This window comes from Equus caballus, chromosome X (genome assembly GCF_041296265.1).
Source record: "Equus caballus isolate H_3958 breed thoroughbred chromosome X, TB-T2T, whole genome shotgun sequence".
Taxonomy (NCBI): domain Eukaryota; kingdom Metazoa; phylum Chordata; class Mammalia; order Perissodactyla; family Equidae; genus Equus; species Equus caballus.
Genome location: NC_091715.1, coordinates 15,061,710 through 15,078,965, shown reverse-complemented (window position 1 = coordinate 15,078,965; position 17,256 = coordinate 15,061,710). Strand labels below are relative to the sequence as shown.

At 42.9% G+C, this 17,256-nt stretch overlaps 1 protein-coding gene across 9 annotated transcripts in view; it reads left to right on the top strand.

Moving 5' to 3' along the window:
• SH3KBP1 (SH3 domain containing kinase binding protein 1) overlaps nt 1-17,256 on the top strand; it is a 315,088-nt gene that overhangs the window by 278,699 nt on the left and 19,133 nt on the right. For all 9 annotated transcript variants that reach the window (XM_023633590.2, XM_023633586.2, XM_023633588.2 and 6 more), the window contains one exon: nt 2,176-2,261. In XM_023633590.2, the coding sequence (XP_023489358.1) occupies nt 2,176-2,261 (86 nt within the window). The remainder of the gene's footprint in view (nt 1-2,175; nt 2,262-17,256) is intronic.

The following is a 17,256-nucleotide window of genomic DNA, read 5'->3' as shown; positions in this document are numbered from 1 at the left end:
TCAAGTTCAGTCTGTAGTTTGGAGATGACAGCACCAAATCAGTCAGGCTCTGTAGATACCAAATAATAAGATTAAGGGCCCTCAAGAGCTTTTAAAAATGAAAATGCTTTCCTACTAATAATACCACATTTCTAAAACATTTCATTCAGAAGGTTACATTCAAATTAGTGGATACTGGGGCCCTGGCAATAAAATGTTTTGAAATAAATTCCCTCGATCTCGCCGCTCCTCTTGGCTTGGGGTCCGTCCAAAGGAGTGTGACTTTTGGGGCCTGAGCCTCGGTGCCCAGGGGATGGAGAAGGAATCTGCTATGGAAACCTGGCCTGGGGGCCCCCACAACCTTAGGAGGTTGGGGTGAGGCGGGAAATGAAGGCTCTGCTGTGAAGTTCAAGTTGCTTCCCCTTTCCAAGTACAGTAGTCCACGCTCTCCTTTTATTTCAATCGAGCTCTGAAAAGCCCTACAAGTCTCATAATGCACACACACACACACGCAGAGTCTTTGAGCTGTGTTTTCTCTTGGTGGAGGCCAAGCCCTTTGGCCCAACCCTGCTTCCCCAGAGTTTCCACCTCTGCTCATCTTTGGTTGAGGGTGCTGGAGGTTATGCTTGAGGTTAAGAGTCAGTCTTGTTCGTTTGGGAGCTGACGGGGGCTCTTCTCCATCACAAGAATGTGCCTGTCACGCTGAATGCTACCCCCACCACCTCTTCTTGAGTGAGAAACCCAGGGTCGGCCCTGTCACCTCCCTCCCCGACCTCTAGATTTGTAGGTCTCCTGCTTCAGCTTTCCTTCCGTCACCCATTACCTCCAGGACAGACTGAACCTGGCACAGTCTGGCCTTTGCCAAACTTTCTCCTCTTGCTATTCTCCAGGGACCTCAGGCTTTAGCCCTGGGACCCTTGGCCACATTGGACACTGCCACTTACCCCTAGGTCCTTGCTCAATCATGCCTCTTACTGATATGTCCTCTCTCCCTTTCCCTCTCAGGCCCAACTGTAATACCACCTCCTCTGTGTGCCCCTGGCCCCACCATGCAGCTCCTCTGCACTGACGCAGTCCTTTCATCTCATAGAACTTTGACGTGCCTGTATCTTATACAGCCTTCGCTGTGTGGGCTGTGGTTGTCTTTCTCTTTCTCCCATTTAGACCAAGAACCCCTCCAGAGTGGATACCATCTGGCTTGGCCCTCTCAGTACCCTCAGCATGATAGGTATTTGACAAATGTTCCTTGAGTAAATCTGTTACTCATTGTGCCGTTTGGCTTCAGGCCATAGTGAGTGCAGGAGCCATGAGATGGACTATTTCTGTTGCTTTCCCGGAAGGAAGGGAGAAAGCGTGGCTTCTCCCTCTCATTTTATGGGCAGGGATCTTTTCCTATTTCACTACCATCACAGACCTTGCATAATCTCATTTGGGGCTCATTACCACCACCACCCCCCTCCCCCCACTGTGAAGAGCCCAAAGAGCTGCCCTTTTGGAGAAATTTGGAGAAATCTTCTGTTTGTGCATATGCGGACTGTTTCTCTCATCATCTTGGAGTTCTGTTCCTGTCCCCAAGGGCTGCTCCTAGCCCAAATACAGAGGGAAGTTGCTTGTGTCCTGATGGGCATGGGGGCACCCACCCAAGAGCTGTCTAATTTTATAGGCCTGTGCCCCAGCGCCAGCTTTCAGGCTGCCAGATCTCAACTCTACACCTTGTGCCTGTCAACAGCCTGGCTGATGCCTCAGCCCCAGGCCAGAAAACCTTTTTCTCAAGGTTAAGAGTAGCCGACCTTTGACAAGCGGCATTGGCTAAATTCCTTGCTCCTTAAAAGGGAAGCTCCCAGTTCCCGTTTGCTGGTGCTTATTTGGCCATGGGGCGGGAGCAGGCTCTATGTTGTACCCTGTGTACCAGCGGGAGGGTTTGCAGCTGAAGGTGCATTGCTGAACAGTCATTATTAAAATAGCCGTCTTTGAAAATGTGTGCTGGAGAAGAGGGCATCCAGTTTGTCAGCCAGTTTGCACCAAGGCCCATGTGGTTGGATAGCTTATTGGCTCCCGCTGGCTTCCTTACAGGCTACAGTGCCACCCACCCCACGCATAGCACACTCCTTAACGTGTGTGTGCATCACGAAAGCTGAAAAAAGGACAAGGAAACACACCAATTATTAAATGCCTGAACTTGTGTTTTTAATGTAGGGGCGACGGTCCAAAGATTGACTTGGTGGGCACTTCCATATCCGGCATCCTGGACAAGGATCTCTCAGACCGCAGCAATGACATCGGTGAGTAAGGAGAGCATTCTTGCTTCTCTTTGCAAAATTTTGAAAGAACTACAGAGCTTGGCTTGCCCTTTCAAGCAACCTGATGAGAACTAACATAGCCATTTAAATACAAGGCTAACAGCCCTCAGTTGGTTTTAGGTGTTACAATTTTGAAAACAAGGGAAGTGATGGCAGTTCCCACATTAAAACAGAATGCCTGGGATTTTTACCCTCCCTGGCCTTAGGAGAAATTTCTTGCAAGGTCTAATGAAAAGAAATGATGTATAAACCTTTTTGTAAAAGTGGGCATTGGCACTTATATTCATATTTTCTGGTGATTTATGTTTTTAGTGTAAAAAGGTGAATGGGTGAAAATGCAGAATGGCAGAGTTCATTGTAGACACAGCACTAAGTGTTTTGACTTTGAATTTAAAATAAGCTTTGGTGTGATAATTGCTACTTAGTTCAGAACATGGGTGAGTTTTCCCAAGGTCAGGATACTACTGTGTGATAAATGGGAAGGTAGCTAAAGTCTCTGTGGGTAAACGAGTTGGAGGGCCTTCAGGGGGTGTGTGTGGGTAGGTGTGAGGTCACGTGTGTGCTAGTTGAGGTCACCGTTGGTCTGACTTGGGTGACAGCCCTTTTAAGAAGTGTAGATTTAGGGACTAAATTTTTTTGAGCTTTACATCTTTTATTTGTACCTGTCATAGTCATAAGTTAGCACTCTCTCCTATTCTACATGATAGAAAGGGCTACATTTTGGAATTTGCCTTTTTTTAATTAAATTTTTTATTTTGAAATAATTAGAGATTCACATGCAGTTGTAAGAAATAATAGATCCACATACCTGTTACGCAGTTTCCCCCAATGGTGACGTCTTATGAAAGTACAGTACAAGATCACAACCCAAATATTGACATGGATCCAGTCCACCAGATTCCCCAGTCTTCCTAGTACTTGTGTGTATTTAGTTCTGTGCAATTTTGTCACACATGTAGGTTTGTGTATCTACCACCACACTCAAGATATAGAACATTCCAGCACCACTAGGATCCCTTGTGTTGCCCTTTGATAACCACACCCACCTTCCTCCTGCCCCCCTCCCCTTCCCTAAGCTCTGGCAGCCACTATCAGGGATTGATTTGACATGGAAGATTTCCAGCATCATTTGCACTGGCTGCTCAATTTAGAAGCAAATGTCCAACATTTGGCAGGTCTTGTAAGAGGTTCCAGAGCTCCTAATATGAACATTCTCGTCACCTGGGTGGGTGCTGTTTTCTTCTGAAACCTGCTCATAGAGTTGCATCTTTGCAACTGCTAACCTGCAGTCTCTGGTCTGATCTTGTGAAGGCTTGAGGGTAGGATATGTCATTGTGACTGTAAACACCAAAAGTGCTTGTCTGGTTTCCAGAAACTGGTTTACATCCGCAGTCAGCCTTTGAGAAGCCGAGTCAGGAAGCATGACCAAGAGTTTCTGACAGCTTGAGATGATGCAATAATAATAGAAACGCTGGCTTGCTGTAGCTTTTGACCTGGTTAAAGGGCAGGGAACAGCAGAGCAGTGATTGGCAGTGAACGAGCAGGAATCATCAGAATGAGTCTGATTAAGTTCCGGTTCTACTGCTCTGCAGTTAGCATTCGGGCCCCGTTTCAAGGCACGGTTGTCGGTTGGCAAAGTGTCAGTGAAGGTAATGTGGGGCCTCCCACGGGAGGGGAGGTGTTCTCCCACCTCCAGGATACACAGGGCCATGCCTTGCTTGTGAAGAACATTGACTTTGACTCTTGTTTTCTTTGGGTCTAGAGATCACTAAGGTGGCTATTGCCAAAATATGAATCCCATGTTTTTTCATTCTGACAAGCTAGATTGGAAATGTTGGGGGCATTGATGGAGGGGGTTTAGTCTATGGAAGCTTTTCATATTGTGGAAACTAAGCCCCAGTTGTATGTATTTGGGAGCTCAGAAAGGGATGCTGAGGTTTAGTTCACTCTCATTTTGCCAAGAAGACATTAATCCAAGAAAACTATAATTCCTCAAGCTAATAATTTAATGTATATGTTATTTGCTTTGCAAGAAACGATGATTGGCGGCTAAGTAATCAACCAGGAAATACTCGAGTACCTACTAAAGTGCAAGTCTGAATGGTACCAAGGTCCTCACACACAGGCCCTGCCTTCTGGGGGCTTTGGGTCTGTTTGGACCCCTAAGACAGTAAATGAAAAGTGAGGTAACAGTCTGTCTAAATGATGACTGAGTGGTAGCAAGTAATGCTGATGAGAGTTGAGGATGCTCCTTGGCGCCCAGGGTGTGAGGGCAGGCTCCGTGGAGGGGGGCAGACTTTTCTGGATCTGGAAGTTGGATTCGCTTAGGTAGGGGCAGAGGTAGGCAGGGAAATCACATGAGGAGTGCTGGTAGTTGCGAGTGCATCAGCCTGGCTGCAGTAGAGGGTTTGTGCTGGCCTCGGGGCGGGGGGCTGACCTGGAAATGTAAGTCGGGCCTGGATTGAATTTGGATTTGTAATTTATTCTGTAGGCAGTGGGAGCCGTTGATGGTTGACTCTGAAGGGACATGATCAGGTCTAAAAATTCAGATAATAACTGATAGAGCTTTGTGGGACCCATGAGATGAAGGAAAGATGGGTGTCAAGGAGTCAGGTTATTTGATAGTTCGAGTGAGAGGCAGTAAGAGAGAGCCAAAATTAAGCTGCTCACAAAAGGATTGTGAAAGAAAGGATAGATGTGGACACGCAGAAATGCAAGAGAATTATTGCCAGGCTTCAGTAACACATTGGACTTGGGAGTGGGGAGGAGGAGAGAATGATTTGTTAGTTGTGAGGTTTTAGGGTTGGGTGACTGGGGGAGAAATGACTTGGGTAGAAATAAGCGTGACTGGAGGAGGAACTGGTTTGGGGGAAAACGTGATGAATTTATTTAAGCGTGTTGACTTTGAGATTTGACCGGACATCCCTGTCTCAGTGCTGGGTGAAGCCTGAAGGTGGAAGGCTGAGGCTGGAGAGGCATTGCAGGTCGAGATTAGGACCTTCCAGGAGGCGGAACGCAGAGCAGGCATCTGCCGATGTGGCTTTGAGTGCTGCTGATTCTGCTGCTTCCTGGCTAGGTGACCTTCCGTAATTTACATGGACTCTCTGAGCTTCAGCTTCTTTATCCACAAAGAATACTGATGTCTCTACCAACTTCCTCACCTTGTCTTCCAGAAATGGAAAATCTCTTGGAGGGCTGGAAAAAGATTGAGATGCTTATTATTAATATTGCTCTTTGCTTAGAAGTGATAAAGTCAGGAAGATAAATAAAATCTTTACCTTGAGAAAAGAGAAAAAAAGAACCTAGAGCTGAAGACCAAACCCTGTGCAAAGTCCACATCTAAGGGAAAGGCAGAATTTGACAACATCCCAGGGGCTGAGGGAGGAGAGGGTTTTAAGCAAAATGTCTTTAGATCCAAATGCAGAAATGCCTTTTGCAGGTGGGGTGGTCAAGGAGACTAGGACATTGCAGGGGGCCTGGCTCTCTTCAGAGCTGCTTTTCTATCTCTACTTTTGTAACATGTGTTCACTGCTTTGAATCAAAAAGAAATTATTTGTACCAGAATGTTTTGTTAGTGATTCAGACAATTGAAGCTGCCCAAATTTGCGTTGCAGTGAATAGCAGAACACAGACCTGAAAGCCATTAGAAATCATCAGTGTTAACTATAAATAAATCTGTGTTTCCTCTTAATAAAGCTATAATTTTACATTATTATAATATTAAATTAGAGAACACGGCCTTTCCAGAGCTCGGGTGGGCAGCTGCCAGCATCTGTCAGCCCGTGATAGCTTAGAATGAAATCAGTTGATCCAAAACTAAGTTGTTGATGTCAGCTTGAGATATTGTTTGTATCAAACTATGCAGCCATATTTCAAGGAACATAATAGAAAACATGGATGAGCTCCAGCACAGGCCTGTGCATGAATAGAAGTGAAAATTAAATTGTCCAGTTTTCTCTTGCTGACGGAAAAATCTCTGTTCCGATTGAACGGGAGATTATAGGCTGCGAAGTCAAGTGCCATAACATTTACTTTTATTATGCCATATATTGTAGTTCCCATGGCATGGCGGGATTTATTGTTACCCTTCAATACTACAGAGATTTTCCCTTCCTTTCCTCCTAAAGCACGTGGCAAGAGGCCTCCAGGTGGGAAGCAGCCTGGGAACTAAGCCATCTGGTTTCCCATGACTGACTTAGAAAAAGCCCATCTCATTCTTCCTCGGTTGCTTGCCTTCTTTGTTTTAACTGTTTTTTTCCATTCGAAACTTGTCAAACTGTTCCCACTTCCATCTCTCTACGTGGATACCACCCCCTCTTCACTTGAGGAAGCTGAGGATTTCCCCTCCATCTTTTCAACCTGACCCATAGACCCACACTTCACATGGTAGTCAATTTGGGGGCCAAGTGTCAATAACTTTAATGGACTTAGGGCATGGACCTGGCTTGGTAGATAGAAAGACTAGCTTCAGCTTGTCCTCAGTCTCTCATGGATGCCTCAAGCCTTCTTCATTTGGGCCAGAAAATGCAAAAACACTTCCCTACACCCAGGGAACGCTATTAAGAGCTCGTCGATTTGGGGTGCTAGAATGGTTCTAAAAGTAGATTGTGGTGATGGTTGCACAACTCCATAAATTTGCTAAAAATTATTAAGTTGTGCTCTTAAAGTGGGTGAACTTTATGGTGTAGAAATTGTACCGCACTAAAGCTGTTAAAAAGCAAAAAGAGCTAGTTGAAATTTTCTTGGCACTCACTTTGAGGTCTCAATGTCAAAAAAATATGTACACACCACTGATTTATAAGTATAGGGTTAAAAGTGCCCCTTTACCCCACTTTATAAAACAGTTATGTTTATTTAGACTAATAGCTACTATATTGGTGTTTCTGAGTTGTCTGTAAACCAATCTTTTATAAACAGGATTATGTTTTAGATGTCTTAAGAAAGCTCTCTAAAAGCTTGTAGAGAAATCATTTTGTAATACAAGTAAGTTTCCTTAACGAGTTAAATAAGTGTATTGTTTTACACAGTTTCCTTAAATTGAGGCCCACCTGGACATTGATAAGGATGATTACAGCAGTGGTGATAGAATAATCACCAACTGTTTGGAAGGCTGAGGGGTGTTTTCTAAGAATATGTGGAGGTAGAACATGCCTTTATAATCTTCGATTCCTCTTCGAGTACACTTTGCAATAGTTGCTTCTGAGGAATGTAGCTTACGTGTAATGTCCTAGTGTTAGAATCGGTCCTCTGGTACAGTCAGGAGTATATACACCCTTTCTTCACTCTCCCTACCATCCTGAGGTCATAGAGGTGAAATAATGGCAGTGGGAGCAAGCAAGGGGAAGGAAAGAAGGAATTAATAGTCACTGGGTGCCTCTTGACGCTTTGCATATTTTGATATTTCTCATCTTCGCCAAGCCCTGTGAGGGAGGTGTAATGACTCTCGTTTTTATAGGGAAGGGACAGGGAATAAAGAAATCCAGGTAACCTGGGCAAGGTTAACTGGCTAGTGAGTAGCAGAGTTGGATTTAAACCGAGATCTCCCTGACCCATGAGACCAAATTTTCCAGTGCATGAGGTTGGTCTACACCCAGCGGTTCTCAACCATTCTCCCCAGGGACCATTTGGCAATGTCTGGAGACATTTTTGGTTGTCACAACATGGGGGTGGGGTGGGGAGTGACAGTGCTACTGGCATCTAGTGGGTGGAGACCAGGGATGCTGCTAAACATGCCACAATGCACAGGACAGCCCCACAGCAAAAACTGATCCAGCCCCAAATGTCTATAGCACTGAGGTTGAGAAAGTTCAGCCAGTGCCAAGAATCCAATGGTGAATTGAGAACAGCTGGGCTGGGGATAGTGTTCCCTTAAGTGCAGCCTTGTGGTCCTAGAGTGGCCCATCTAATTTCCTGAGAATCTCTATAAAATGTAGTTTGAAAATGATTTCAGAGCTTTTGGAAACTGGTGACTTAATATACAAAAAAGTAAATATATTTGAAGTAATTCACTTAAATATGGACCAAAGAAGTTGCCATGACCTCTGAGAGAGCACTCTTCCTCAAGTTTGTGGCAAGTTACTTGCCCTAGAAAAAGTGATACAATGCAAATCTGATTTTCACCTAGAAAGAGTGTTGTATTTGGGATCAGATACCCTCCCAAGATTTAATACCCAATGTTTAAATGGATATTAAATAAAAGGATAACAAACATGAAATTTAATCAATGCTAAATTATAGATTTGTACTTTGTATGCTTTTCATGACATATATAAAGCAATTTAATAGGGACCAGTAACACAAAATTTTTGTTAATATGACACCAAATCTCTATAAACAAGTGATTAAATTTTTAACTTATTTTGAAATTTCTGCCTTTTACTATAAGAAATAATTTCTTGAGGTTTCTCAAACAGATTTGGGGGGAAGACTTAGATCCCTGGCTTTGGGTTGTTGGTTTTTCTGTCCCCTCCTTTTAAAAAATATTTTAAGTTTCCCCTTTTGGTGCAGCATTTCAGGTCATTGAGCAATTTCTTGGGTTTAATAGGACAACATATACTGTGTCCTGCTTGCCTTTCAGAAACCCATGAGTGACATCGGGAGTGTTTTAGATGGGCTACTGGCTAGGCATGTGTGTGAACGAGCCACGCTTCTTGTTCTCTTGGGGTTAGTTTGCTCTGACTTGAGAACTTTCATGTGAGAACCACAGCGCCCTCTTACAGACAGTGTCTCTTTACCAGCAGCCTTCAGACATAGCCTTTGGGATCAGGAACGTGACTGACATTACCTATGCAGAGGAGAGGAAGATGAGGTCCCTGTTATGTCACTGTCGAGTCTGCAAATGAGGCTGTGGGGTGTGCATGTGTCAACACATGCAGCTCTGGCTCCTATCCAGGGACACACATGATGATCAAACTTCAGTTTTTATCAAGACTATTTGAGAAGCAATATTCATTTCTCAAGTGTGATCACAAAAAGCAAAGGAGATTGTGCTTTGGGTCAAACGCTTTATACAAGGAAGTGAAACAGGTTGACCTTCTGATTGGTAGGTCTTGAACCTAGTCAGTCCCTCTGAGCATTTTTGGTTTCCTCTCTGCACTTCGGGAGACTCAACCTTGGCTCCAGCTAATTCAGAAGAGGTTCTATGCCTGGACCTCTCCCTACAGTGCCCCCTCCCCCGGTTCCCGACCTCTCACCTAAAACTCTTGGGGCTCACAGGCTAGGTTTGTGCTGAGTAAACAAGGTCAAGCTGGCAACCAGCTGGTTTCAAAATCATCTCACAGTCCTAGAGGAGATGGGTTGATGGCAAGGCCTTGTCCTACTCCGTGTTTCCAAGAGTCTGATCCCAGATGTAAATTGAGGGTGTCCACTGATAGACTTTCACAGTTAAAAACATTGGTCCATACCAAAACTGAGGTATTCACCTCTGCCTACTTGGCTCCCCACAGGGCAATCCTGGCCTTTGGCAATCTGTCTCATTGGCTGGGTTCATACTTAGTTTTGATGGGTTTCACAAACATATTTACCCCATCACATCCAATAAGCACAAAAAACAATGAACGTTCAAAGTGCCAGTAGGAAAAGTCTCATGAATACTATAGCAACACAGGTGGAGGTTAAACAAATCAAAATGAGGAGATGATGACAAATGTTGCGTAACCTCCTGGGAGTGATGAATTTGGTGGTGTGAATTATTTTAAAACACAGAGAAGAAACAGTGCCATCCTGCCTGAGCCACCTACAGCTGTCAGCTTGCAACAAAGAAAAGTAACTGAGTGGTGAGAGGAGCAGAGGGATGTTTGGGTGTGTAGCAAGCATCAGTTCAGCTGGCTCTTGCCTTTGAGAAGGTCACAGTGCCTGCTAGCTGTGTGGACTTGTGGCCAGCTCCAGAAGCTCAAGCGTGTGCAGAGACAGTGTGTCCTCCCCTGGGATTTTGATCACCTTGTCAGGGCCCTCGCATTCTTCTTTCAGCCCAATGGCTTGAGCATCTCTGTCTTTGCTCCATGCTGTGACCATTTACAGCTTTCAGAACCCAAATTCAGAGGGACGCCCAGTGGGTTCAAAGTAGTCTATACACAGCAAAGAGACTTATATAGTAACCTTTGTTACATCTGCAGTGTGCTCAAGTGAGGCCTCTAAGCTGCGAATGAATGTGGAAGCAAGAAGGGAACAGGTGACGTTCTGCTCTCAGATTGCACATGGCATTTATTTGGCCTGCAATGCCCCCCTCCGCCCACTGGCTGTGGGCTCCCAGATTGGCAGAGCCTGGTTGTGGCTTCCGTTTGACTTGTAAATATCCAGAGGGATATTCAACCTGCCAGAAAACCATGCTCCACTACCCCCTTTGTCATACTAAAAGCATTATAGACAAACTACACTTTAGTAAGGAGGAAAGTTAAGTTACCAAACTCCTTTTTCTGGCCACGGACTCTTGTTAAGGCATGATCTGGAAACCTTGGCCCACTCAGCCTCCCACTACCTTTGATTCATTAAATGAGAAAAGTGACGAGCCCTTCTGGAGTGAGGTTGGTGGGCCCCGTTAGAAGGTAATTGGATCTGGTGGTGACAAGCTAAGGATGAGGTGTAAGTGAACAGGGAGCCCTGATTTAGAGCCAAAGAAGCCTCTTTATTTAGCTTCACAGTGACCTATAGTGGCGTGCTCCACCTCCCCAGGCCTGAGTCATCTCTCCCTAAGGTTGTTCATAATCCATGGAATTTCACAGACTCATCTACCAAGAGAAAAAAAGGCTTTTAATGTGAGGGACTTCTGATTCTTGTTTTACTAATTAAGCACATTTTTAAAAACAGATGCTGTTGCCTGGTAGAAAGGATATGATCTGCAAGTTTCAAAATTGAAGGGGCTGGCCCTGTGGCGGAGTAGTTAAGTTCAGCCTGCTCTGCTTTGGCGACCCGGGTTCGCAGGTTCAGATCCCAGGTGCAGACCTACACCACTTGTCAGCCATGCTGAGGCAGTGAACCACATATTAAATAGAGGAAGATTGGCACAGATGTTAGCTCAGGGCGAATCTTCCTCAGGAAAAACAATTGAACACATTTAGCTTACTGGGAGACTCACAATGTTGACCCTCTTTCCATGGCACTTTATGGACTGGCGATAACTTTGTCATGGACGTATACTAGTTCTTGAGGTGGCTTCTGAAAACCACAGGTCCAGCACATGTCTGCAGAGATGAGGGTGGGGGGAGAGGAAAAGTGCAGGGGGCAAATGAAAGGCTCTAGAGAGAGGTGGGTGGTGAAGCTCAGGTGAAAACTCACCACCCAGAAATATACAATTAGCTGATTAATTTTTTTATAGAGATACAGTTGCTTGTGATTTTTTTTTTAACTCACTCACAGAATGTCGGATTTTTAAGGGCACTTTGAATACTTTGTACCTCTGTCCTTTTTCTTCCCCCCAAGGCTGGAGAATGGGGGCTCGCCAGCCCTCCCAGGAGTTCCGGAGCTTGCCCCTCCCAGTGTGGTACAAAGAGCACTGGGCTTCGGACAGGAAGTATTTCCTCTCAAGTTTTGTACTCAGTATAATTGTAGCTTCTGTGTAATTCCGGACGTTAGGATGTTATTGTTTCACACATGTATTAAAATTTTCTGTTAGGAGTGTCAGACTGCTCCTCTTTAAGTAAAGTGCTGTTGAATAAGATGAAACGCCCCATTCGTCTTGCCTCTTAAAAGGAAACGTGCCCTCTGCCTGGTTGCACATCCTGCTGAAGCAGGCCGTCGGGCACAGCATCGCACCTCTTTCAATCTTGGTGTTTCATCTTTAAGCCAGGGGCTTGGATAAAATGATCAAAGGGGCCTAGCTCAGCCTTGCAGTCTTGTTTCTCTGACTCTTTCTTTTAGCTGAGTTTCCTGGACATTGAGAAAACTGCTCTTTTGGTAACCTCTGAATCCTCTTTAAGATTAAATAGCCTATTCTTTCATTTCTCTCTTTATTTCACTTCCGTTAGTTCTGTTAGTCCCTTTAACCTCGAATTGATAATTTGGCCCTTTCTAAGCTCTAATCTAGGGTTTTCTTTTGGCCTAAAGATTTTTGCTTATAAAGAATTTGCTGGCCGTATGGAAGTTTAAGTAATTAACAATTTGGGGCATAATAGTTATGACAGAACTTTTTATAAAATGCTTAAGATTGTTCATTCACCTTTTTAAAAACTTATCGTTTTTGCTCAAATTCTTAAAGAGAAATGTAAAAAGGTAGGATGTTTGCCATCCTAAATAAGTTTGAGTTCCTAGGGCAAATTCTTATGTAGAGGCAAGATAATCCCACAGTCACCGAGGAAAGTGGATGGTATGTTAGATAAACCATGGGTTCTCAGATGGCACACTTTGACTTGAATCCTAGCTCTGCGAGTTCCGGGTTGAGTGACTCTAAGATCTACGTTCCTCTTCTGCATGGCAGGGTTAGTAACGCCCACCTGCCTTAGAGGGTTGTTGTAAAATTGAGACATAATAATGTGATGTGGCTGACATAGAACAGCCACTTTCTGAGTGGTAGCTGGTATAGCTGCAGTTAAGACAGAGAGAAGCACCAGGCATCAGCCTGCATTCTTACCATGACTACTGCTATTGGAAATTAGGCAAGTTCTTGAACATGTAACATAAATCAGCTGACCAAGATTTTGATAGCTGCATCTGACATCATTTCAAACATGATCTACTCAGCTGTATTTTTATTTTAAAGAGCTTCTCCACACCCCCCAATTACATAGAGAATAGGTGCTTACTTTAAAAAAAGTGAAAGAACACAGAAAATTAGAAAGTGCTAGTCCCCTAGTATCTCTGCCTCTCCTTGAGATAATCACTGTTAAGGTTGAACATACTTTTAGAAGGCTTTCTATGATTGAATGGATGGATGGATTTTTAAAATTTTATTGATGTCATAATAGTTTACAACATTGAGAAATTTCAGCTGTACGTTATTATTTGTCAGTCACCATATAAATGTGCTCCTTTACCCCTTATACCCACCCCCCAAACCCCTTCCCCTCTGGTAACCACTAAACCGTTCTCTTTGCCTGTGTGTTAGATTATCTTCCACATATGAGTGAAATCATGCGGTGTTTGTCTTTCTCTGTCTGGCTTATTTTGCTTAACATAGTACCTTCAAGGTTCATCCATGTGGTTGCGAATGGGATGATTTTGTCTTTTTTTATGGCTGAGTAGTATTCAATCGTATATGTATATATACCATATCTTCTTTGTCCGTTCATCAGTTGATGGGCACTTGGGTTGCTTCCACGTCTTGGCTATTGTGAATAATGCTGCAGTGAACATAGGGGTGCATAAGTCTCTTTGAATTGTTGATTTCAAGTCTTTTTGATAAATCCCCAGTTGTGGGATAGCTGGGTCGTATGGTATTTCTATTTTTAATTTTTTGAGAAATCTCCATACTGTTTCCTGGATTTTTTTAATGTGATCATGTTATAGATACCCTTCTGGTTCACAGTTGTTTTTTGTACTAGATACTGTATGTTTGACATCTTTCCACATAAGTCACATAGATAAACCTTATACTTTTAAAGGCTGCATAACATTCCATTGTATGATTCTACCGTGACCAGTTATTTAGGAGCAATGCTGCAAAGAGCAGCCTAGGACAGCGATCCGCAAACAGGCCTACCTGTACCTTGGGGGACCATGGAGACTCCCCAGGCCACGAACAGTGCATCGTCATCTTCTTATGTGCTCTGTCTTCAAACTCATGTCCTGAGAGGCCTGCTGTCTTTCTGCGTCTCCTTTTCCGCCCCTCCTTTCCCAATCACCCTCTCTCACCTTACATGGCGTGGCCAATCTCCTGCCCACTCCAAGGATATAAAAACCCCTGATGCAAACTAAGAGACAATTCTAAGATTGGTGTTGGAGTTGAGAAACTGAGTGACTCTATTGACTGGACAAAAAATCCATTTACAAGTCAGTTGGTTTCTAATTCTTTGCTTCTAACAAAATCGAAGGAGGCACCCAGTGAGTTGTTCGTTGATAGATTGTTAAAAATAATTCTTGATACTACATCACTGTCTGATTTTTGGTGTATAACTCGGAAGGAGTTCAAAGAATTGAGTGACACTGTGATAACAAAATTCTTTCCATTCCTACATAGTTCTATTTATGTGAACACAGTTTTTTGGCACTTACATCTATAAAATGAAAAACAGGAATAGAATTGATACCAAACCATGTCATTCTGGTGCTAAGTAATAATCATCCGTATATGCGTGAAGTATTTGAGAGAAAAGCCCAATAAAATTCTACTTTTTTATGCTTACAAATTGTTTATCAAAATGTGTGGTATGTGTGTATACATGTCTTGATTATTTGCATATTAATAATAATTGTAATGATAACTCAATCCAGAAGGAAAATAATTTTACACTTAGAGCCTTATTATTTCAGGAAATAAAAAAATCATAACTTTCAATTCATATATGTTTTTATAGCATAAAAAGATAATTAACAAAGGACAAAATTAACAAAAGCATAAAAATATGTTACATTAGAATACAATTCAGCAGTGGAAGAATGGTGGAAATATGAATTCAGGGAGGGAAAGGAATGATGCAAAATTTCCAACTGTTAAAGAAAAACTTTTTCATGACTTTTTAAAATGAATAATGGTGGTTGTTAAATTGCTGTGGTATTCAAATATATATTGAATATATTTAAGAGAGCAGTATATTATATTAAAATAATATTTAGAATATAGCAGAAATTTTATCCTTTGTGAATAAAAGTTACGTAAAATTTTAGATATCAACTTAAGATATGTGAGGGGGCACATAGATTTTCAAAATTATTTCAGGAGGTATACTGGCAAAACAGGCTGAAGATCCCTGGGTTCATAAATATATTGGACTACACTTACGTCAACATTTCTATGGGTTAATTTCTAGAAGTGGACTATCTGAAGGTGTACACATTGACATTTTGTGATCGCTTTTACCAAATGACATTACAAAAAAGGCTGTGCCAATTATGTTCCTGTGACTAATAGCATAACTACTATTTCCAATAAAGAAATACATTATTTATTTATTAAATCATTTTGCATAGCAACCGTAGGCCTGCAGTTAGCAGTTTTCAACGGAATGCAAATGTGAAAAGTTGCTTTTTCCCACTTAACATTGCTTGTTATTGATCCAGGTGAGGCACTTGGCCTCTCCTCAGTGCTAGACTTTAATAAGATGTCCCTCCTTCCCTGATCTAAATTAGGTCCCCATGCTATCATGGCTAATTTCATCTTTTACCTTTCTTTCCTAGTAGCTAGCAGACTTTATAATTATATATATAAAAATGTGTCTCTCTCAGTGGGCTCGAAGCTTTATGGGGCCGGGACTGTGGCTATTTTGTTCATCCCTGTTTCCCCCCACGCCTAGCCCAGAGACTGGCTCATGGTGCTCACTCACTAAGTGTGCACTGAATGAATGGACTGAGCATAAATCAGAAGAAATACCATGATTTAGGGTCATGATAGAGATCTTTGTTGCCACTAGCCCCATGTGACTATTTGAAATTAATTTAAAGAATTGCACTTGGTCATAGTCCATGTGCTCGGTAGCCACATGGAGCTAGTGGCTACCATATTGGATAGTACAGATATAGCAGGTTTTCATCATCTCAGCAGGTTTTAATGGATAGCACGAATATAGAATGCTTGTACTTTCATTCTCAAAACTATCACTATGCCGGGCACGCAGTAGACATTTAATAAATGTTTGATTAAACAAATGAGGCAGTAAATCTTTATCTCCCTCTTATTCTTGAGCTACAAGTTTACATATAAAAGTTACTTTGCACCGAATAGCCAAACATTCTCACTCAACTTGCTTAACTCTTTACATTTCTTGGCAGAGATTGCCTTAAAGAAGCCAGCGCCTTTTTCTGTCTGTTTAAAAACACATTTGAGTACAATAGAACCAAGGCAGTTTATTATCAGAGCATAGAATGGTTTCTTCACAAAAGAAAATTGCTTTTCCTAATATCTCTTCTTGTTCTTGATGTGGAAACAGTTCTCAGAATTCACTATCGGCTGAATAAGTAAGGTCAAATGTTCCTGCCGTCCGGCCAGTGCTCTGGACTGGAAAGTATTCCATGGACGTGAATCTAAATGTGGGCCCAGTCACTTTCTGGTTGTGACCAGAAAGCAAGTTGTCTAACCTCGGACCCTCCCCCTCTCCCTTTATGGAAGAGAGTAGCGCCTACAGGGCCTGGGTTTTTGTGAGGGTTAGATGAGCGTGCGTGTGTGACACATGGAGGACAGTGGCTGAACAGTAGCTCAGACTTGTCTACTCTCAGCAGCTTATGTCTTGCAAACGTCACGCCTGGATTATAAATGAAACACCACAGCTACTCTGCTATATCCTTACACATTTCAGAGAGCGTATTTTCCTGCAAAAGCTAATCATTGCTCAAAGGAGAATTCTTTGGTTGGTGACTCAGCTAACACAGGTGTTCATTTGACCCTTAATGATGAGCCCATCTTTGTAGTCTGCACAGATGTTCCACCCTAGTCAAATGATTTACGTGTGGGGAGAGATTTCCTCCTGTCCAGACTGCCTTGAGATGATTCTTCATTGCAGAGAGGGTACCTGCGACCCTATGGTTTTAGGGTTTTCTCATCTTAAATCTTTAGGAAAAGGGGGGGTTCTTTTTTTTTTTTTTAAAGTTTTAGCTTTGTTTCTAGATCTCTGTTCCCAAATCCCACAGCTCTGTCAGTGATGTATGAAAGCAAAATTCTACCTGCGTGATTTGACCTTTAACTTATTTGTCCAGTAATCATTTATTGGACACTCACCACAAGCAGGAATGCTGTTAGGCCTGGGAAAGACAGAGATGACAGCCGCAACTTCTTCCCTGGCTCATGGGGGAAGACAGATAAGTCAACAAGGAATGTCAGGGGAGGATGCTAAATGCTGAGATTGGAGTGATGGGTGATTAGAGGAGCACCCAAGCTAGCCTTTAGGGTGTAGTC